The sequence below is a fragment of the Ammospiza nelsoni genome, chromosome 2 (genome assembly GCF_027579445.1).
Source record: "Ammospiza nelsoni isolate bAmmNel1 chromosome 2, bAmmNel1.pri, whole genome shotgun sequence".
Classification (NCBI taxonomy): domain Eukaryota; kingdom Metazoa; phylum Chordata; class Aves; order Passeriformes; family Passerellidae; genus Ammospiza; species Ammospiza nelsoni.
In genome coordinates this window covers 99,782,131-99,805,599 of record NC_080634.1, presented here as the reverse complement: position 1 = coordinate 99,805,599, position 23,469 = coordinate 99,782,131, and the positions used below count along the sequence as shown (strand labels likewise).

General features: G+C 42.8%; 1 protein-coding gene across 2 annotated transcripts in view; it reads right to left on the bottom strand.

Moving 5' to 3' along the window:
• Positions 1-23,469, bottom strand: part of CLCN4 (chloride voltage-gated channel 4) — a 44,554-nt gene that overhangs the window by 15,682 nt on the left and 5,403 nt on the right. For both annotated transcript variants that reach the window (XM_059493364.1, XM_059493365.1), the window contains exons 2-8: positions 15,102-15,253; positions 14,646-14,745; positions 8,522-8,709; positions 2,979-3,101; positions 1,228-1,434; positions 1,056-1,136; positions 38-583 (exon numbers count right to left, since the gene is read on the bottom strand). In XM_059493364.1, coding sequence (XP_059349347.1) covers positions 38-583; positions 1,056-1,136; positions 1,228-1,434; positions 2,979-3,101; positions 8,522-8,709; positions 14,646-14,745; positions 15,102-15,253 — 1,397 coding nt within the window. The remainder of the gene's footprint in view (positions 1-37; positions 584-1,055; positions 1,137-1,227; positions 1,435-2,978; positions 3,102-8,521; positions 8,710-14,645; positions 14,746-15,101; positions 15,254-23,469) is intronic.

Sequence of the window (23,469 nt, the reverse complement as noted above, 5' to 3'; positions counted from 1 at the left end):
CCACAGCAACCCATCTGCGGCCCACGCTCCGATTTACCTTCATGCCGAAAGTGAATATGGTGATGACAATTTTGAACACCAAGGCCAAGGCCAGCTGCCACATGGCAGAGTAGACCCCAGGGCCAGCAGGTCTGTCGGGAATGTCATCCACGGGCTGGGTCATGTTGGGGTCGTTGATGTAGTCGCAGAGCTGCGAGGACTCCAGGGCTCCGCAGTCGTTGAAGAGCTCGGAGATGAGCTCGCTGGTGCTCCGGCGCGTGTAGGGGTTGGGGTAGGCGATGATGGCGGTGATGGCTGTTATCACAATCACCTCCAGCACTGGGTATTTCCCAAGCCTGGTGGTTTTCCTCCTCCTGCACCAGGCGATGTTGCAGCGGATGAAGAGGGTCCCCCAGAGGCCCCCGAAGACGCCGAGCAGGATGAAGGGGAAGAGCTCGGCCATGTACCAGGGGGTGTGGTACTCCACATAGAACAGCACCAGCCGGCTGTTCCCAAAAGGATTGATGGACCTCAGCGTGAAGGCAGCCACCAGAGCAGCAAAAAATGACCTCCAGAGGGTCTTCAGGGGAAAGTAGTAGCTGACCTAAAACAAAGCAAAGACCATAAACATTTCACTGAGTACCACAGAAGGTGCTGCCTTTAACCACCATCACCATCTGTTTCATTTGACTTTACTGTGGGCACTAGACCTTACCACAGCCAGAACATGTTCATAAAAGTATCAGAAAAGGAGTAGCAACTAGTTTAAAATTTAAACCCATAGTTGCTATCTAGAAAGTATAAGAAATGCTTGACAGCTTGGTCCGTGCATTAGCTAGCTGGAGGCTAGAGACACCTCAGCAGAGGGATATATTTCCATACTCAGTCATCTAATTTGTTTTCTGCTACTCAGATTATGCTAAAATACCTGGTTATTTCTTATTATTGGTAATCATAGATTTTTTTTAATAGGGGAAAAAATAAGCATATAAATATTTGAAAAATAATGAGTAATCTTGGAGAAAGGCATCAAATTGAAATATATTTACTGAAGCAAGTGAACTGCCAGGTCTCACCTCTTCCAGACTAAAAAGCACACCTCCAATTGGAGCCCCAAAGGCAACTGAAACTCCTGCAGCAGCTGCAGCTGAAAGTACCTGCAAAGCAAATGTTTACATACAAGGCATGAGTTTTTTGAAATCCCCAGTATCCAGACAGGGAAAATAAAAATTTACAAGCCAAGCTCACCTCTCTTCTCTTTCCTTCATTCTTGCTGTACTTAGAGAAGAGGCTGCTGAAGAAGTTTCCACAGCAACAGGCCACATGGACTAATGGGCCCTCTTTCCCAAGGCTGAGGCCTGAAGACACCACCAGAACCAAGGTGACTGTTTTGATTAAAAGTGTCCATTTTCCCAGGTAGCCCCTAATAATGAACCCACTCAAGATGGTTTTTATCTGGAAAGCAGGAAGAACATGAAAAGATGAAGAATCCTTTTCTACTCTGAACTTTCAAATGGAGTTAAAACTCCAGCAGAGTTTAAAAAGTTGCAGACTGCTTGAAAAGAGACAGTGATGGAGAGAAAGAAACTGTAGGTAGGGCATCTTTCCCACAGCAATATCTGAGCAGGGGTTAGGCAGACCACACTTTTACTGCTGTTACGGGTGGTCCCAATAACAGGCAGTAAGGACTCTCACAGAGATCAATAGAAATATGAAACTCTTACATATCTCCTTGGCTTACAAGATCAGAGTTAAGCTGGATTTGAGTTTAGCAAAGCAGAAAAAAAGCAAATAAACAACAACAGACTTTTTCCAGATAAAATGCACAAAAAAAGTTCTAGGTATTTGGAATCACTGTGCCATAAAAGCATGCACATATTCTGAAATAAGAAAGTCCAAAAGATCATATTTCTACACATTTTGTCTTAATTTTGCTAGTGAGTGGCTCAGAAAGCACAATGCATGTGCATGACACAAAGGCTGCAGGGTGGGATTTGGGTTTGGACTCCAGGCATGCAAATGGGCTGGAGCTGAGCCTCACCTCACACGAGGGATTTACCACTTGGAAACTGGCTTTGTAGTTAACTATGAGAACTTTTTAAAACCACAAATATATCAAACACATAACAAAGACACACATAACTACTTTCAAACATGTAAATTATTCAAATATTTTAAATTATTTGTGGTGAGTTTTTTTGAAACATTTGGATGCTTCTCTTAGAGATCAAGAACAAAAGTACGCCAAGATTTCTAAGCTTTGGGCTGTTAATTCAGTCTGCCACATTCCTAAACAATAATTCCAGTAGTTCCATAGCACTTCTAACAAGAGACTGACCTGATTTCAAAGACTTTTAATAACTCTGCTGGTTAAATTACAAGGTAAATTCTTCATTTAACAGCTTAAATATGGACTGAGGCTTAATATGTAAAATACTGAAAACCAAGCAGATATTTTGGCTGCTATAATGTTGTCATGCTGGCACAATGTACATTACTCTGTCTTTAGGAAAAAAATTTGCAAAAGACGTGCACCAGACACTTTCCAGGCATCCCAAATGATGGGCATCTTCAGCAGTTTAGGAAACCTTAGCTTTGTAGCCCACCCTCTTCTTTTTATTTCACTTTTATTTAGAGCCTAGCCTAGAAAATAACTGGTTTTGTAACTGGCCCAAGTAATTTCATCCTAGGAAAATTCTCTATAATCTTCTAGTGAGTGTGTCTCTTGGAGATGTTGATTTTTAATTCACACTCTGGCAACGAACAAGTACATGCATTAACCTGTCACAGTGACATATGAACACTTTTTACTATGAAAGTAGTAAATGATGATCACCATAAAAGCATAAAAAAAGGAATGAAGGCAGATGAGATGGAAAGACAATTTTCTTTGTGGCTATGCTATCTCATAGTACAGTTCTGGAATGGGAAAAGACAGTCATTTTTTTGTTGTTGTGGTTTGGATTTTTTTGGATATTCATGCACAAAGGGAAACTCACCTCTGGGATTCCAGAGCCACAGGCATAAGGAGCAAACACTCTGACCAGGGAGACTGCCAGGAAAGCAAAACATAGAGCCCACATAATGTACAGAAAATAGTTTAGAATGTAAGCACTTGCACCCTAGAAAAATAACAGTAACAAACATTGTTAGACAAATGCAGATTGGCAAATCTCACACTTCTACTAGTGATCATGATGGCATCGAGCCTGATTTTTCATTTACATGGTAAGTGCTGCTTTTCCTCAGAAGGACAAGTAGTTTTATATACTCCAACAATTTTATTACTCATGGAAAGAAGCAGCATACTAATAAATAACTAACCCAGTCCATACAGTCTGTTTGCAAGGGACCCAAATACCTTAAACTGAGCATCTTTCAAGCACTAAAAAATCCAAATAACCCACATAAAGTTCCAAAACATCAAACAAATGCATCATAAGGGCAAAAGCAATAGGTAATGAAAAGGCACCTAATGAAGGAATCTGCTGTGTTCATCCCATGGTGGGGGACAAGGAATGGGACCCTGATAGGAATTTTTCCGAGGACTGGTATTCAAAGGTCAGTTCTCCATGCAGATGCTAATTTTTCAAACAACATCCCTGTGTGTATCAGTGGCCAGTCCAGTTCACAAACAGGAAGGGTAAAACCATACAAAAATCATTTCTTTCTATATAGTGCTGTCCACGAAAGGGTTGAAAATAATTTGGAAACATCACAGCTTGGCAGAACCCTCCCACACATCTCAGGCTTATTACTGACTGGAACAATTTTAAAATGTTAGGGCAAAAAATTACTATTTTCAAACTGAATAGCTTTACTTTTCTAACAGAATGGGAATGCTAATGATCATTAGCAATGGTTGACTGTGCAGTGCCATGGTGAAAGCATAGTCAATAGTAACCTTCAAGTTTCTACCTTTTTCCAATGATCAAGTCAAAATCTTTGTTAAAATCTGCCTTGGCTCTGCCTCTTCACATGCATATACTTTTTAGATTCATTTCAAAAACCCACCTACATGGACAAAAGAGAATCTACTCAGCAGCATCAAATCAATACAAGGAGCTTAAGCCTTCAAACAATATCCTGTAGCAACATGACACTAGAGAATAAAAGACTGAGATGGATCTCAGTGCATGAATTGGTATGAATCCTTCACCTCTAAGTGAACTCTTCCTACCGGATGCAATCCCAGCTGCTCGAGAGCATCAGGGCCCCTGCCTCTGCTCTGCAGGACAGCAGCCTGGATATCAACATTATGATAAATCAAGGAGGAAAACAGGCATTAATCAATTGTATCAGTTAACAGAGCTGGCCAAACCTTGTTCCCAGTCATAAAAAACTTAAGAGATGAGAAGTCTCCCTGTTTTCAAATCTGCAAGGAATCAACTTTTAACAGCATGGATGTTTGCTAGCTTCATTTTTCAGGTGTGTCCAAATGAAAATGCAGTAAGGACACCACTAACCCTTATCCTTATGGATGTATCTGGAAGAAGGGCAGTTTGTTGGGCTGGTGCTTGCTGAAGTTAGCAGCTGGCTTTGCTGATGACAGCAGAATGCTGAAGCAATACAGGGCTATCCCCCAGTGCCCTGAGACCCAGCAGTCATGGATCCCACACTGGCAGTGATTGATATCTGGCTGTGGTAACCAAGGGCCTTTGTTGCTACAGCTGAAGACAGTCTCATGAATGTCTTCTCCTAGTGCTTCCAATTACAAACAGCTATGACAATATTTACTCTTCCTCTAGAGAAAACTTTGGCTATCTTGCCTCAGGGCAAAATCCTCCTGTCAGTGTGAAACTGGAATACCTCCAAAGAAGGCCAACACCATTACAAAAATTTGGCCCTTCTAGGGTTGAGTAGAAACTGTAGTTTTGCTTCTAAATTCACTGGAGAAAAATTAAATTTGTTTCTTTTTACTTCTTCTTCTTCTTTTGCTTCTCAGAAGTCATAAGAAAACTCTGTCAGCTCGTTACTGCAGTCACACATACACCTACAGTGCTGTGGCAGGACCCCACAAGGGTCTGTATGGCCAGTTCAATCTTATCCCTTGGGATATCTTTCATTGTTACATTTTCCAGATATCTGGCATTCTGCAGGTTCAACTGCAACAGCTTCTAATGAATAATAATATGAAAACCTTTGGGAAGTGAAGTAGCAGTAACTCAGTATAGCAAATGGTTCATTTCTCATCCATTACATGCCATTACAAAGGCTCTGAATCAGTGAAAGTCTTGAGCATGTACACTGGAGTCAGAGGCTGAAGCAGATCACCAGCAGAGCTGATCCTGCTATAACCTTTCCCATGGCAGCTCAAAAGACTCACCCTGAAAGCAATAGTAATGAAGCAAGAAGGAAAACTGAACAAAATTTTGTATTTTAGTTTGCAAGACCAAGCAATATTTCAGATCTGGTGTCAGTCCAGTTTAGATACAAATGGAACACAATTGAAAACCCTCAAAAACTCAGACCACTGAAATAAACCCCATCCCTCAGGATGCTCTCCTATGTGTGGTTACTGCAGAGGCCCAGAGCCCTGCTCTGACTCCATGGGGATCTCACACTTTGCAGACTCTCTCCTATGGATGTTACAGCAGGGTGTGTCCTCAGGACTGACAGGTTCAAGGCAGCAAAAGTGAGAAGTGGGTTCCAGGTCTAGAGAGGCTTCCTTGTCCTGCAGCCCTCAGCTTCACGACAGGAGATCCAGAAGCCCTGGGATAGGAATTCAGTCCATTGCTGGATCCAGTGTCATGATCCATGCAAGACATGGGGTCCTTTCCTCTACCCTGAACATGTGTGTAGCCATCAAAACTTCTGTCCTTACACTGGACATGTGCAAGCCACCAAAAATGGGGTCCTCAGTCCACTGAAGCTGGGGTTGGGACCAAACTCAATCTGCAGAACAGGGAAAGTCCAGATCACCAGTGACATCTGATGACCTGCCAGTGAATTTGAGGTTTTGAAACTCCCTCACACCAAAAAACCCTCTTCACCTCCTCTTCAAAAGTAGTTCCAGACGAGAAGGGTGAAGGATAATTGGCCTACCAAACAATGATTAGGGAAGAAAGCATAGCTTGGTAGGTGTCTAATGGGCTATTATGTTTTCCATAATAATTTATAGCAAGTCTCTGCTTTGGGCTCATTTTATGGGACCGCTAGAATGGAAACATTTTTCAAGAGATGCCATAGGAAAAGTCACAATTCTCCATGAAAATGTATGTACAGGGTTTATCACTGCCATAAATTGGCAAAACCACAAGGAAGAACTGATCTAAATCTCAGTCCTCAAAATGTCAAAGTTAGTTGGCTATGACAAGAAAGAATCACAGTTATACATAAAAAAAGAAGGCATGTCAGACCAGAGCACCTTTAGGGAAACTGCTCCAAATACTTTTTGCCTAAATTGTGCTCCAATGACGCTGTTGTTTTATAGGGCTCTTCTGTAAATGTCAGGCACAAAGTGAAAAATAGGAAAAAAACCAGCAAAATTATTCTGAAACTCAGTCAAGTTCAGTGTATTTTGATACCTCCTAAAATCCTCTACCTCTACAGGAACCATACAGCACAAAACTTGCCCAAATTATAAGCCTTCTGAACAGAAGCCTTTTGAACAAAACTGAATTCTTCCTTTCCAAATTCACATTTTTATTGGGCTTTCCCTGGGATTTCAGTGTAACAGTAACAGACAGATATATTAATAATATTTACAGACCTCCTCCTCCTCCAGCAGACCCTCAGGAACCCACAGATCTTAGAGGCACATTTGTTTTAGGAAAGTAACTAAAACTAAGCCAAGATGAACCTTTTCTTCTTTGTCCTACTGTGACAGTGCAGCAGGAGGTGAGAAGCTCAATTTGAACACAAAGTGATGAAGTTTCACAGTGCTCACCTGGCTGATGGCTTTTCTAAAGGCCACAGCACACAACAGTCATGACTGCTGGTTTTGAGAAGCAGAAGAAAGCTATAAATTTTCTCAAGGACATGCATCTTCCCTCTATTCCAGCCAAAGTAACAGAATGACAAACACATGCACAGGATTTCTAAATCCCTTAATAATTTTAACAGTTTCCTCTTTTTTCCCTTCCCACATTTTGTTTTGGTCTTTGGGGTTTTTGTTCGGTTTGGGTTTTTTTTGTTTTGTTTGTTGGTTTGTTTGGGGGGTTTTTCTTTTGTTTTGGGTTTTGGTTTTTTTTTTTTTTTTTTGTTCTCTTATATTACATGAGCCCCATGCTGTAGCTTTATATCAGGGTAATATTTCTTCACTTTCACAAAGACACCCCAAACATCTGTTAATGAAGACCAGGGTGAACCTAGCAAACCTCTGGCAAAGGGAAGCTCAGCACTGTGACTGGCAACCTGGCTGAGAGACTTTTGTCTCTGTTCATGTGGTGAGAAGATGCAGGGACAGTGAGCACCCCACTGCTCCCCCTGGGGTTCATTAGAACTACAGAAAATTGAGCTATACACATGCACAGACACTCCCACCTTGTTCTTCTTGTCCTGTACAGCTAAAGCAGCGCTGAAGGGAGCATGAAGGACACACCTGCCTGGCAATGAAGGTGTCCTCAAACACTGTCTGCAGGACCAGACAACCTCCACACTGGGGGGAAGATCTGAGACAACCTCTCCAGATCACCCACTTACTCATCATATTCAGCTTTTGCCAAATTCAAGTCAGAAATAAGGAGGAAGGAGGGATTTGAGACAATAATTGAGACAAAGATTTGAGTTGTTAAGGGATCAATATTATTCAATACATTAAATAACTTAGGTTGAAAATGACATGTGGTTTTTGTATTTTTTACAGGAATTATCTGCCAAATGGTGTACAGAAAGGCTTCTTTTTATTGTTTTCAAAATGAAATTTCACCTGCGTTGCTGTGAAACAGCATTCTTTGTATTTAAAATTAATATAATTATGAAAAAGAAAAATGTAAGGGGAAAAATCTGAAAATATAAGTTTTATGTCTGGTAAAACATCAGCTTTTTACCTTCTGTCCAACAGCCCTGTGAATCCTTCACTGTGGTGACCCCCAGGGAGTCCATTTTTCCCCAGATTTGGTGCTAGCTAAGTCTCTTGATGTGTCATAGAGAGACTGATTGAAAGGGATAAACAAGCAGTTCTTATGCAGCTCCCTGTATCAGAATACATAAAACCCCATCTGCAATCCCAAAAATCCTCATAAATGCATTTGTCAGTGCTCATCTTTTTTTTTTTTTTTTTTTTTGTCCCATAAAATTATGTTTAAAAGGAAAAAAATAAAATGCAGCTCAGGTCCCCGGGTGATTATGCTATGTGTGTTATGAAACACTTTTAGTTTAATACTGATAAAAAGGAAGTGCAATCTCACAGTTTTCCAGTTTCCATTGCACTGAAACCACAGGACCTCCTTCAAGTTAAGCAGATACTGCTTGTGGAAATGTCTTTTTTTGCAGTGTGCTCAGTTCATGGCTTGCTCTTTCAGGGAAACTCTCTGGAGGGACCATCAGCAGCTATGAAGAAGGGCACTGCCTGTGCTGTGCCCCCAAGCTGATCCCATACCTCGGACTGGCTCACGAGCAGCTCCGACCATTTCTGCCACTGGGGGCACTTGTCCCTGTCATCGAACGTGGTCTCATTGGACGTCCAGCAGCACTGCTCGTGGCTGTACCAGAAGGCAGACAGACAGACACCCTCCTTCAGGTCTGTCATCCAATCCACAGCTAAATCTATCACTCCAGCCAATGTACCTGGGAAAGAAACGCAGGAAAAGGAATGCTGGCATTAAAAACAATCAAGTTGCAAGGACACTTTATCTAATTTTAATAACATAATAAAAGCCATGATTTGGGTAAGCAGGCACAATGTAAGGCTGTGTTCTCAGTTTGGAGAGGAGAAGCAGTCTCCCAGCAGCCTTCCAGCACCTGAAGGGAGCTTATAAGAAAGTTGGGGACAGACTTTCTATCAGGGCCTGCTGCAGTAGGGCAAGGGTGAAAAATTTTAAACTAAGAGAGGTTGATTTAGACTAAGTATAAGGAAAAATATTTTTACAACGAGGGTGGTGAAACACTGGAACAGGTTGCCCAGAGAGGTGGATGCCCCATCCCTGGAAACATTCAAGGGCAGGAAGGACAGGATGGCCTTTAAAGGCTCCTTTAAAGGCTCCTTCCAACCCAAACCATTCTCTGCATCAATAAATGCAAACATGCCAAAGAACTTGGGGAAATAGCAAGTTTTTCTGACCTTCAGTGCTCTCTCATAGGCTTTTATTTCCAACATTATAATTTTCATACTGACTGATGGCCAAGTAGGGGAGCTATAACCAATGCAGGCCTGCAGCCTGTCCCAGGCAGGATCCCCATCTGGCTGAGATGGGCAGGGAGGGAGGACATCGTGCAGGGTCTCTATACACACACCTGGCCATGTGTATAAACCTTATTGTGCATTTCAGGGGTAAGGGAGGAGAAGGATATCTGTGTTTATGTACAGCTTTACTGGTCCCAGCACAGCAACTTCTTAGAAGGATCATTTCATTACAGATACAACATAATGCCATATTCTGACTTATGAACTTAACAGAATGGGGTTTTTGATAAGTGTGTACAGTGATTAGCAATCGGGACATGCAGAATAAAATTATCCTTCAAGTCCTCCGTGTACCACGGCGCTTGTTTCAGCTGCTCCCCGGTAATTACACAGAGCTACAGTGACACCCGCTGGCCACCAGGCACAGACACAGGCAAACTTTGGGTCCACACAGACACAAAGAAAGAAAATTTCTGCTTCTCTAGGTGATTTGCTCATCAGCAATAATAACCTGTCCCAGCAACAGCACCCTCAGAGCAGCTGAGTCCCCAGGAATGCAAGAGCAGCAGGAAAGGGAGGCTGGGAGCAGCCAGAACACAGAGAGGCAGACCTGTGTGCTGGCCCTATATCCATACTTTCTGGAAAAAATTAAACCACCAACTGACAGAAGCGTCATTTAGCATTTTCCAGATCCCTCTCATATGCAATGGAAAGCAAAAGTCATCATTACTTTTTACAAATACTCATTAATAAAATTCCAGGAGACTGCTAATTGATTGTTACAGAATTCATCAATGCACATCAATGTACTGGGGGAAAAATACTTTGTAAAATGCAAACTGCTTGGTTTTATGTTTCCAAAACTTATAGATTTGTGTCTCCTGCTAAAAATGGAATTACATGAAGCAGGGTTGGGGGCTGCTCCCTTTCCCCCAGCAGCTGGGGCACATAAGTGGGTCCAAGAGCTGGTTTATTTCATCTGGAACTAAAGTTTTCTGATTTTCATTTCTGCAAAAGAGACAGGAGGAAAACACATTTCAAATAATTCAAGAACCCTATTTTTCCCTCCAAAGACCAGAAAAAACCCACAGGTTCTTCTCCCACCCTTAAGAAGGATACTTGCCCCCACACTGACAAGCAGTGGTGCTCAGGGTAGCAGTGAAGAATTTCTGTTAAAAAATAAAAAGAATTTCTATTATAAAAATAATCTGAAGCACTATACAGATATACTAGACAGGATGACACACACAAAAATAAAGGCTGCAGAAGGGAGTGATGATGTCTTTAACAATTCTTTTCCTTCATTAAGATCTAGCCTTAATTTGGTTATTCTTTTCCATTTTTCCCAAGTTTCTATGGAAACAATGAACCATCCTGCTAGATGTCGATGAATCATTGCATTGCTGGCAACAGCAGCAGGCAAAGCTTCCTGCTTTGCAGTGAGCTCTGAATTCTCCTCCAACTTTCTGAAAGTTTCAGAAACAAGGAATTTTCATCTCTTGGACACGAGCACCAAATGCTGTGCCTCTTGTACCTCTTGATGGATCTTTAACATTTTCTGTAACTTTCAAAGTTTACACTTAACTATATTAAGCTGCATATTAATACTACCTAGCAAAAGGTGCAAAGGAAGACAGACTTTTGAATGTGTTTCCCCAATAAAGTTAATAACCATACTGAAGAACAAACATTCAGTTCTCTAATATAATAAGCTTACAGGCACCTCAGCAGCAGTAAGACAATGTGCTTAATTATAGAGCTGATCTAATCCCTTTTTCCAAATTCTTAGGGATCTACATGAGGAGGAAAATGCTTTTTACTACATGCAATTTACTACACTGGCCTTCAAGAGAAGAAAATCATAAGGAGACCCAGGATAATGCAATGGTGAATGCTTCACCACCTATGTGACCAGAGCTAGAAGTTTTTAAAGTTCTGAGTTTTTGCAACTTTAAGTGAAATTAATGCAAGTGCTAGACAGTTCAGCATCTTAAGGTCAAGCTTTTAATTTCTTGTGCTTATTTTGGCTGCCAAGATGGTCATAGAGCATCAATTCATCTCCCTGCTCCTCCCATCAAAGGAGCTGATTTTGTTTCCCCTTCCATGTAACCTCCTCCCTGGGAGGAAAATAATTAAGTACTCCAAAGACAGACAATGCTGAACTTCATTTTAGATATTAGCCTTTTACCTCTCTCCTCTTCCTTCTGTTGATGGCAAATTCTTCCTTTACAGTGCCCTAATTGAGAATGCTAAAGATTTGCTTTGAAAAGATAGTTTTCTTCCTGCACCAGTGTCAGAAAACAGCATCACCCAAATGGTGCAGCATAGAATTAAAGGGAATTCTTGCACATCCAGCCTCAGCCTCAGAGCATTTCAGCACTACTATGACGGCACTTTTTGGCACATAGCTTTAGAAAACACAGACACCTGATGATCTATAAAGAGCATATGTTTCAGTTAGCCAGTAGTAAGGGTTAGGCTGAGGAGCAGCCATTGGTCTGCAGGCAGGAAGGGCCCAGCAAAAATTCAGAGTTCCTTAAAAACAAATGCCTAAAATTTTGGCATCCATATATAAATTTTTAGGCTCACTCTCCATGCACTGCTTTATATGAGGAAAGCATGGATACTCTGACTGAGACAGGCCCAGGCAGTGTTCAGTATCTTTTTCTAGACCATTGTGTGAACAGTCTTCACCTGAACAGTCTTCACCAAACATTTGTGGGGGTCACTGTCCCTTCCCTTTTCTCTGCAATTAGCAGGCTTTGGCTATCAAAGCCTCATTTCCAGGAGCTCCTCAGCGCCCTTCCTGCCATTTGACTGTGTCATACACCATCATCTCCCTCCAGCCTGATTGTCAAGGTCCTGTGGGTACTTGCCACAGACTGGAGGCAGTGAGGGACTCTGCTCAGGCTAATGTATGTGTACACACTCACACAGGAAACTATGATATGATCCCAGTGGCTGCGTGACATTCTCAATATACATTGGTGTTATCTGTAATCCTGAAGCTGGCTCTGCTGTGAGCAGGAAGCCAGAGCAGAACCCCCTCCAGACATCCCTTTCCCACCTACACTTTTCTGGGACTAACAAAGGATGCAGGTTTGATGACAGTCCAAAACTAACAAAATACAGAAAAAACCCAACCAAAAAAAAAATATATATGAATGTATGATATATGTATCATACTGCCAAATAGGATGATCCTCTCCTTCCTTCCTCCATCAGCAATATTTTGTTTGTTTATTGCTCTGTGGTGACTAGCACTGCTGAGCCCACAAATCAACTGAAAACTAATCTGGCCAAAATCCATTTTTTCTAGGAAGTCGGAACCAACATTCACTTGCCCAGTGCAGCTATACATGCACAGGGCAACAGGGCCCAGTGACAAATGCACTGGAGAACAAGGATTGCTCCTTTTGGCCTTGTTGGATTGTGTTGGCAGTAGAGGTGCAGCCTTTTAGGTGTTACAAAATCTGAAAGATAAAGTTTACCAAATTGATGGGATTTAGGCTTCTAGATCAGTTAACTCCATTTAAACTCCTGGGCCTGGGTAAATGACCCAAGTGCTTTTGGAAACTTGTGGAAGCCCATGGCAGCCTCTTCCCAAGAGTCCCACCTTGCTGTCCTCCATGGCCAGCACAGGGACAGCAGGGGCAGAATGCTCCATGGGACCCTGATGGCCTGAGCACTGCTGCTGCCACTTCTCCCTTTCTCTCCCACTCCTTGCCATACTTTCTGCTTGCCTCTGGTAATGCCTGGACTCAGCTGCTCAAGGGTTCACCCAGCGTCCATCCAGAGCCAGGCTGCTCCCCTTGGAGCAGGAGTAGCTTCAGCCTGTTCAGCAGAGGATGGGCCATGGAGGAGCCAGGCTGGTCCATGCAATCCCATCTAATCATACAGATGCCACTTTCTTCTCTGAGCAGGCAATACTGTACAAAGAGAGGAAAACAACACAAAGTGCCTCTTGACTGCACCACCATCTCCTCCCTCCCCAAACCTGGTTAAGATACCTGACTAATTTGGTTTCACTCTCTGAGGTAAAACATGTTGGTCTGCACCCTTGCTGTTGGAAAGGTTGCAAAAGCTGCCAGATCTCAGCTGCAGCTGACCCTCAACCCCCATCCCAGGCTGGGCATATCAGTGTTAGGGCTTATCAGAGGACAGTGACTGTGTCTTTTAACAGCCTTGAGGATTTCAGCACGAGGTTTCATTGCAAATTAGAACAGATGTTTATACTAAAATATAGTATAAACATCCAATTCTGGGATGTTTATACTAAAACGGGAATGTGTGCATGTTTACCACATTCTTTGTATGAGGAGAGGATTACTGAGGTCACTAGACCCCTCAAGGGCTCGCTCTAACTTTATTTGCAGGCAGAATTCTTCATCCCAGATGAGACCAACCCTGGCCTTCAGGCAGGACTCAGCAGCCCTGGTAGTACACAGTCTATCAGACTCTCTTCCCATCTCACCCTCCCAACCAAGTTTTTGTGGAAACAATTACATGTATATGAAATTACATAATTTGCCAAACGTCACTTCAGAAATGTTTTCTCAAGAACTTTACCAGTGCTTCTGAAGCTCCTAACAACTGTAATGAACATATTAACTTGACAGATGCTGAGCAGGAAATTCCCATCACCCCTTGGAAACTGGGAAACTTGACATGGTGCTTTCAGCAAGCAGCATGACACAGGAACACCCTGACATCACTGAAAAAGCACAAAAAATGGCAGCTGTCTGAGCTGGGTCAGAGAAGTGCAGCTTTCCAGGCAGGAAGATGTGCTAAACTGAGGAGAAGACAGGAACAATTGAGGAAGTTAATGAATTTGCCATGTGAGTTTGAGCAGGCTGCTGAATATGTAATGTCTGTCTGGCCTGGAAGCAGATCTGAAACCAAGTCTGAATCTGTATTTTGCCTTCATGCATACATAAAGAAGATAACCTAGAGGAAATAGCAGTTTATAAAGCCCCCCTTTGAGTGTCCACAACCAATATTTTCCCCACATCATATTTTTGACTTGTGGAATTAAAGGGATGACAAGGAAAAAAATCCTAAAAATAAAATTTACTTCTGCACAGCAAAGATTCAGAAAGTCAAAGCAGCCCATTGACTATGAAGCACTCAAATGCAGATTTCCCGAAGCAATAGAAATATCCCTCTGCTGGTGAAGACATTTTTTCTAGGTCAGCACTCAAAAGGAGACTTTGCAAATGGGTATTTTTATTTAGAATCATAACTGCATGAATGCAAGTTGTCTTTTTAGCTTAAAAACAAAAAATCAATGGAGAGACAATGAAGTACAAAGAGAAGCAAATGGTGGTGCAGCAGCTGGACTGAGATGCTTCAGGCATAGCTGTAGCACTAACATACATACCTGCCAGCAGTCCTATGAGAAGCATGACAACCCATCCTGACCAGGCATCCAGCAAACTCTTGATGAACTCCCATATGGATTCTTTACTTTTGCTTGTAATCTGAAATTAAACACACATATAGATGTTTTGTTGATTCAGGTTGACAGTTTTAGAGTACAAAGTTTAAAATAATTAAACTCCTAGATGGTGAAAAACATTTTTCCATTCCCTGCTTCCTTCAGTCCTAATAATTTATTCAGAGATGCTCAGCTGCAGAGTTACTTACAAATTCAGGACATCCTATGTCCATATATTTAAAAATTTTAAAATTCTCCTCAACTCATCCCACATCTATATGTTTAGAAGTTCTCCTCTTCCAAGAAGGTAGGAAGCAGTAACTTTGGAAAACCACGCTGTTGTCACTGCCAGGATGGCTGTGGCCCAGGGGTGTGACACATCAGAGCTGGCACGGGTACCTTGCGGTGGCGGTCCGTGTCACGCGACTTCTCCCGCAGCCAGTCGATGGTATGGAAATCCTCATAAGTTCCAACATCAGGGAAAGGCTCATCCAGAAAATCCATCAGGTTTCCTGAACCATTCATGTCTCCTGCATTGACCATATTAGGATCTGTGTGTAGAGGAAAAACAAGTTTGTCAATAAATTCAAGCAGCTTTGTCAGGCATTTCAGAATCAAGTTTCCAGCATGAGAAGTAGTCCTGGGGGGTACACACAGACTCTTCATATTTGCTTTTAAGAAAGCAGGGGGAAAAATATCCACCACATATCCTACTAAAGCACCAGACAAAATAAAAGATACCTGTCCACAAACTAAAACAAACAGTTAGAAGAGGCATTTGATGGGAACTTGGATGAGGGCACTTAGAGGTATGAGAACTTCTACTCCAGCAAGGTGGTCTGTTCAGGGACATTGGAATAAGATGGGCAAAGGAGGGGAAAGCAGAATCAAAATATACAAGAGACACAAACCTGACAGAGCAAACACGCAGAACAGGAGCAGAAGCAAACCTCACCACTCACACTAATTGGAGAGCTACTGTGTGTGTGCCCCTGGGACACAGGCTCAGCTGCTGGCTCAATCTGCACATGACAAAGGGGCAGCCAGGTCCAGGAGGGCGCCAGCAGCTGGGCAGGGGTCCTGGGCTGGGACTGGAGGAGGCAGCTGTGCACTTCTACATCACTTAACAAAGTGTTGTTCTAAAGATTGTTAATCCCATCCATCCTGAAAGAGATGCCTGGGAAATGGGATTTTGCAGAGAATACCTAGGGTTTGTAATCTGAAATGGTATATCTAAAAAAATCTGTTATCATGGAGTTACAAGGGAAAAACACAAACCCACATAAGAACGGGGACATACACAGACTTTAGGGGTTGTACAGAATCTGCAGAGCCTGTAGCTCCTTGACTGACACAAGGTAACTTTTGCTGGTCACTGATGAGGCCAGGCCAGCACAGCACCAATGACTGCTGCCCAGTTCATTCCACCAGGTATAGAAATGGGAATTTCACAAGAATTTGAATCTTTGAAACTGTGAGGAAATTTCCCAACTCTGTAATTGGAACAGGCAAAAATGTAGCAGATGAGCTTTTAGTGGACTGTCCATAAGCCCTGACACTCTGCTCAGCCTTCTTTACGTGGTGTCTTTCTTTCTTCCCCTCTCCCCATTTTCATCTGTTTTACTTGAAACCTCACCGTGTAATTTTTTTGCCTTGGTGGGGACTTTGGCAATGTAATAGGTATGAATACTCAGCTGTGTCAAGCTCTGCTCTCCACTGTGTATGGGTTTTGGGTGATGCAGACAATGTGCTGAGCACAAGCAGCTGAGAAAAGGATTATTTTACAGGCAACCAGCAGGTCACCATTATACCATTAAGAGAAGCCCTTTCAAATGCAGAAATCAAATAATCTCCAAGCACCACGGCGTGTTTGTCTGAAAGAGAATCAAGCAAGTGAATCACAGCCTGGGGAAGGAAACTCAATGCAAAGCAGGCGTCCCTTGCAGTGCTGTAGAGCACAAATAAACTGCCACAAAGTTGGATAATTTAAAAAGCAGAAGTTAAGAAGAGCAGCAATGGAGAGCAGTGATCCTTTGCCAAGCAGGTGAGAGCATGCTCCCAGGCTGAGTGAAACCGGAATCTGAATGTGGGATGGTTGCCTGACTACAGGAGCTGGAGCTGCAAGGGGATGCTGAGCTCAGTGTCTCCCACGAGGACTGGAAAGGGAACTGAAATGAGGTGAAAGGATTAGACCCTGCTATTACTTTGTAACATTTGCAGATCATTTGCTTCACTCCATTCTTCCTGTTATAGATGGACACTGAGATCATTGGTTCTCGCAATTAAATTATAACTATTGTGTGAATATTAGGAAAAGCTTTAGTGCTGTATAGTTATGTTATTGTAGTTTAGATGTCCTCTGTTCTCCCCACAGCTCCCTTTCCCCCCTGTATTGTTGCCATCAGACAGCCTGGGCTGTCTAGCACAGGTACAAAGAAGCTGCACAGGTGTCCCTGGCATGGGGCAGCTGGGAATGGAAAAGCTTGGTGCTTAGGGGGTGCAGCATGGCAACACCTGACCTCCAATCCAGTGACAAGAAAGCAGTTTCCATCGATAAAATGGCAAAGAAGAGCTGACTGACAGACTTTGGGAGGGGCCAGGGCTGGCTGGTGCAAACCCAGGGGACTGAGTTTGCACCAGATGGACTGAGCATCCACCTGGAAGATGAACTGGGCACATGGTGTGCACAAGGGGCAGTTCCCAGCACTGCAGTTTTTTTCCTTATGTAGTCCTTTCGTTGTATTTTTGTTAAGGTTTAATAAATCTTTTTAGACTTTCCAAGTGAGCAGTTTTATCTCACATTCCCATAGAGCAAAGAAGGACCTGTAAAGAACGTGCAGCTCAGACTGTCTGCCTGCACAAGGCAGCACCCTCTGCTAAATAAACAAACTTCTGGAAACTGAAAGCATTGGCAAGTTTTCCTTCATACCACAAGAAAATTACCCACCATGCTAGTTATATCACGTAAAAAATAGCTTTTAAAGTATGTTGTCAATGCCCAGCACATGACAGTATTGTGATGGATAATACAAGGCCAGGCCACAAGTATGTAGGATAATTACAATCTCAGTCTGAATCTATCCCAAAAATACGTGCTACACAACATGTCCAAGGAGAGGAAAAATGTGCTAGAGACCACAGGGCCATGGAAGACTAAGAAAACAAACAAACTTTGAACTCAAGGTGCCGTACCAGTACCTGGGAATTGCAGTGAACTGGATGACTGCCAGCCTTAAAGTTCACTTCAGGTACTATGCTTTTGAAAGCAGAGATGTGATATCAGATCATGCAAAACAAATTTTAGTAAATAAAACCTAGCTACAGCACTTTCAAACTGAGTACTAGAGTTTCCATCTTATATCCTATCATTAAGCACTAGAAGTATCCCTTTCCTTGTCTTTATTTTGCATTTATTTCTCTCACTTTACTTTGGCATCTGTAATAATTTACAAGGTTTATTTCAGGATGAGCTAACTTGGCCTCTGAGTGAAGTTTGCAGAGATGCTCTCAGTTCTGTCAGCAGAACTGGAGCCTTCCCCCAGTCAACCAGGTACAGATATTTTAATACACATAAATTAGATACTTTAATACACATAAATTAAGGGCAAACTAACCTCATCTAAACATGAATTATAGCCAGGGGTACTGCAGCAATACACCCCAATGATGGCAAAAGCATGAACAGCCATGGTGCTGGTTGTCTCATCTGGCATGAGAAATCTGCACTATAACCAAGACATTAAACCTAGACTCCTTTCAGAGCTGCTGACAGGAAATTAACTATTTACAATAGAATGAAAGAAATTACTTCCCAGAAGGGATAATTTCTGTTTATTGATCAGAAAGAGACGTCAAAGGTAGACATCTTCTAATCTGGTCTAATAAGCACAACACTACCAGTTCAAAAGAAAGCATTGCAATACCATGACATGCAGAATTAGTTACAAATGCAGCTCCTCAGACCTGAGCATCTAAGAGATTTGGATGCTCTGACAGAGCTTATTGAATACAATGAAAGGTGTTGAGTCTTTCTGAGGAACTGTCTAACGTCTCTATTTTGTCCCTTTGCTGTTCCATGACTTAGACATCCTTGCTGTCCTTTCCACTACATCTGCAGATGCTGATGCAACATAATTTGTGCAAGGGCTGTATCCTGCCTAGTCTTTTCCTAATAATTTCTGGCACTTTATCAGTTTTTCCTAAGGCAGACATCCAACACTAAGCAGTCTCCTGTGACTCCTTGAGAGACAGTGGCCAGTTTGGAGCCCATCATTCTGTAGTCTCTTAGGGACATTTCCCGTTTTATCCACTTTGAATTCCATCAGCCATTTTATTCCCTACAATGGAGACCCTTAACAGTGAGCACTCATTTTTACTAACTAGCTTACAATATCTACAACTGAACACATGTGTCAATAGTCTGCTTTAATAATTGCAAACAGGTTCTTTCTAGAAACTGAACTAGATAACAAAGAAACCTGACTGAATCACCTATCTCTGGAACTCACAGGGTTCTGATTAGCAAACTTCCCTGGATTTAGACCCATGCCAGACTACTGTGATCCTATAGATGTAGCAGTCCTGGCAGGGACTGAGTCACAAATCAAAAAAGGCCACAGCGCTGGACTGACAATTGTGCCTCCTGATAGAGCCTTCCTGGCTGCCACATAACCTTAGACATCTTCCAGAAATCTTGGCCCAGGTCAATCTGATGGTCAGTCCCCAATCTCCCAGACAGCCATGTTTGGTGCACAGTGTTCTGAAGCCAGAATGAATTAGTTACCCTACAAATATCAGGGGAGCTGAATGAAAGCAAGCTGGAAGTAAGGGTCCAAATATCAGCCTGTGAAGCTTTATGACTGTGGGAAACCAGATCATTTTTGAACACATGAGGAAAGCAGAGATTCATGCAAACATATTAGAAAAGCCAGGGTGCAAACACAGGGAGCTGCTGGACCAGAACAGACCAACAAGCACAGCTGGTACTACATAAACACAAAATCTCATTACATTTACTCACTTTTTGTTATTTTCTAAAGAACCAAAAGGCAGTAGTATTACTGTATTTAGGGTCACATTTTTTTCTGCAAGCTTCACAGTGAGTAAACTCGTCACTTGACTTGGATCAGTTTGGAGCTAAGTTTTAGAGAAGAGTGATGAATCACATTTACAGTGAAAATGCTGACAAACTCAGCTTTAGAGCACTGTTACAGCACGTGCAAATGTAAAGCCACAGCGAAAAGAGCTCGATCGGGGAACTGACATTCCAGGTAGTATGCTGACTGACTGATCAGACATGAAATGTATCTGACATGGCAAGCACAGACCAAAACATCCCATGGTTCAAAGAGGCTGAAAAGTATCCTGATGGAAAACAACGAGCTGAACACTCATCAAAGGAAAACTCTTGGCCCTGACCTACTGCTCCTAGACATGCTAGTTCCATGCTATGTTCTCCTCATCCTGTTTTCTGTTTTAATTGGATACATTGCACTGAGGCAGGCAGTGTGACTTTTAATGCAATTCCAACAAGTTTCAAGTTACTTTCAACAGATCACAGTTACTGAATTACTTCAACACTTCAAATGTTTCTATCAGACAAACATTCACCTACATGCTTTGCTGTTTTCTTTGAAGTGGGGGGTTGCTATGTGACACACGGCAGGATGCATAAGTGAACCTTGCAAGAGGCTGGGAAAAGAAAGCAAAAGCCTAAATGCCAATTGCAAGTTTCTCAATTCACATTTGGAGTGCCTATTTCGGGGTGTCTACAGCATCACCTGTTCCATCTCTAACAATGTATCATGTGTTAGCCAACACACCCAAGGAGATCATGGTGTGCCTCGGGGCTTCTCTATGCTCTAGTACCAACACGTCCACTGTGATAAAACAGAGGAGATCCCACTCCAGACACAAAGCTTTCCAATCATGACTCCATCAGAGCTGAGCCCACCACTCACCTGAATTGCTGGTCAGATGAGCTGTGTTCATGTGGCATGACATGACAGCAGTTACTGCAGAAAGGAAGGAGCGTGGGGACTGCGAAAATCCCTGGGATTTATTTTCTGTAGTAGTCAGTAATGAACAATGCAATTTTATTGGCAATCCTCACACTGGCAATCCCTTTGCACAGGCAGGTGGTTTGCCCCTCTGTGCCCCTAACACTTGTATTGACTGCTGCAAGGACCAGGAGCGGTGCCCCAGCCTCTTGGCCTTTCTCTGCTCAAGGGATCTGTCAGGCAAAGGCACCTCCTCCTGAGAGCTGGGTGCTCTGCCAGCATCCATCCATCCCCACTCCCAAGGAATTCAGACCCTGAATTCAGGGTCCCACAGGGCCTGAATCCAGGCAAACAGGCCAGTGCTGCCAGCAGAGTGAGCTGAATCACAGAACCAGGGAATGCTCAGGCTGGAAGGGCTCAGAAGGAGCCCCAAGAGGGTAAGGCTGAGGGAGAAAGTTCCTAGAGCTGAGCACAGTTACACCAAAGGTCTCCAGCACCACCTGGCCAGAGAAAATGGGCCTGGCAGCTGAGGAGGCAGCAAGCAAGGTTATTAACAGGGTCACCATGAAAGACATGCATGAAAAGTACAGGGAGATGATTATGTCTTTTATAGAGGGGTCAGAGACTGAGGTCTGCTTAGCCTGGAAGAGACCAAGAAAGGCCAAGGCGGTGTGGATGTAATTCCCTTTCCACCACCTGCCATGTAGAAGATGATTTAGAAATGGCAATGTGTGATGGAGGAGAAAGGTAAACAGCTATTAAACATTCTTCTCAACAAGAAGTAATATGCTGTTGGGTGGTGATTTTTCAAGGAAAAATTCTTCAGCAAAAGCAAGCAGGCTGAATCCCCAGCAAGTTAAATGGATGATTTTCTATAGGCTGAAAAATATTTACAGGCAATTTAAGATTATGCAATTTAGAAGCTTCAGACAGAACAAGCCAAACAAGTTATTGACCTTCTGTCTTAATGATGAAGTTTATAAAAAGGTGTTAAAATGGCCTTGAACGAGAGTAATCAAGTTCAGACTCCTGGAAAAAGCAGAAAATACTGAACCCACTTACAGCTCTTTTTTTGAAACATAATATGGGGGAAAAAATCCCTATAAATTGAGAAAATACAGAGGAAAGACGAGATTTTTAAATTGGCAAATACCTTTCCTACAATTCAAAGACTAATTGCACAGCCTCCAAATACAAGTAAATAGCTCTGCAAACCCTCAGTTTCTCATCACACTAGCACAGGCAGGCTGCAGTAGCAGAAACACTACAGTAAAATATTGCAGTGTTTGATTGTATGGCTCCACCACCACATATTATGGAGTTTCCAGCTATGATAGTGTGGTCAAGTTAAATACAGTCACATCTTTGATGTGCAGATTTACCCTGAATAACCTCCATGGAAAAAATTACAAAGCCACAGCAGAGCTCAGAAAACACAGGGCGTCAGAGCACAGGGGAGAGGGCCTTGGAGAGAAGGGAAAGGCAGGAGGGAACATTTGGGATAAATGGCAGAAAATTGAGGCACTCCTCTGACCAAACCACAGCCTTCAGTACATGTGGTGACATGTACTCATGGGGTGACCCAGGGAACAGAGCAGGAGCACAGGCAAAGGGAGGCTCAGGGTGGCATGGATGGGAGCTGATATCCAGCCACCTTCCCAGCCTTCCATCACAGCCTGCTCCTTCCCACGATGACTCTCCCTTTAGAAAACAATTTCTTTTGGTATGAAATACCATGTGCCTGCTCCCCCTTTAAGTTTTCTTGGAAAGTCTGAGCAAAATTAGTTCAGCTGCTCAGTTACGTCAGAAAAGGGGGGAAAAAATCCCAGCTCTTTCCCTGCAAGCTCCAAATGGAATTTTTGCCAAAACTGGCTCCATATAATAAAATGTTAAACTCACATCTCTGTTTCCAGTGAGTCTTAAAGGTCCCTCCAATAAATTTACTTGTTAGTGCAGATGTTGAGGCTGTGGAAAAAGCAGGAGGGAAGCATCACTGCCTCTGGAATATTCATCTGCAGTTTTGAAACTGAGCTGAAACATCTCTATTAAAGGATGCTCCTCTGCTAACAGCCCAGAAGTTTGGGCAGATGAGCCTCATGAACTGAATCAACCCTACACCCCCTTATTTCTTGAAGAAAATAAGATTTGATTAGGTAAAACACCGGAAGCCTTCAACTTCTGGGAAAGAAACTACATTTCAGGAGACAGGACACCCTGGAAACCAGCCCTAACAGTACAGGAGCATGTATGGTTTCTATTCTTGGTTTTCCTCAAGTCCTCTTCTTCACAAAAAAGAGGGGAAATTTCCCTTCTGAGCCCATGGTTTTTACTGCCACAGAGCTCTAATCCACCTCTGAAGAGTCAGGGGTGCTACAGAGTTTTCCTCCTCATGTCAGATACAGCTGAGCTTTGCAGCACCAGTGCTGCTCTTTGCCTCTTCATTCAGACAATTTTAAGATTAAGGGGGAAAACCAGGTTTGGAACTGCAAAAGGAAAAAGTGAATGTGTTCAGAGAGAACAGAGTTGCACTGTCAGGAGGGAGGTGCCCTGGTACACAGTTACTCCTAAACAGTTCGTTACTGAAATGGGATGTTCAATGGCATTCAATGCATCTCCCACTGAAAACCTTTTTGAGCCTTCAGCTTGAAGTAGAACTGATAAACCCACATTGGGAAAGCCATTAATCTGTTCTAGCATGTCATTCTCATGATTTGGGCAGAGCCTATGAGTCATTTTCATACAGGAGGGTGATGTTTGCCTGCTCACAG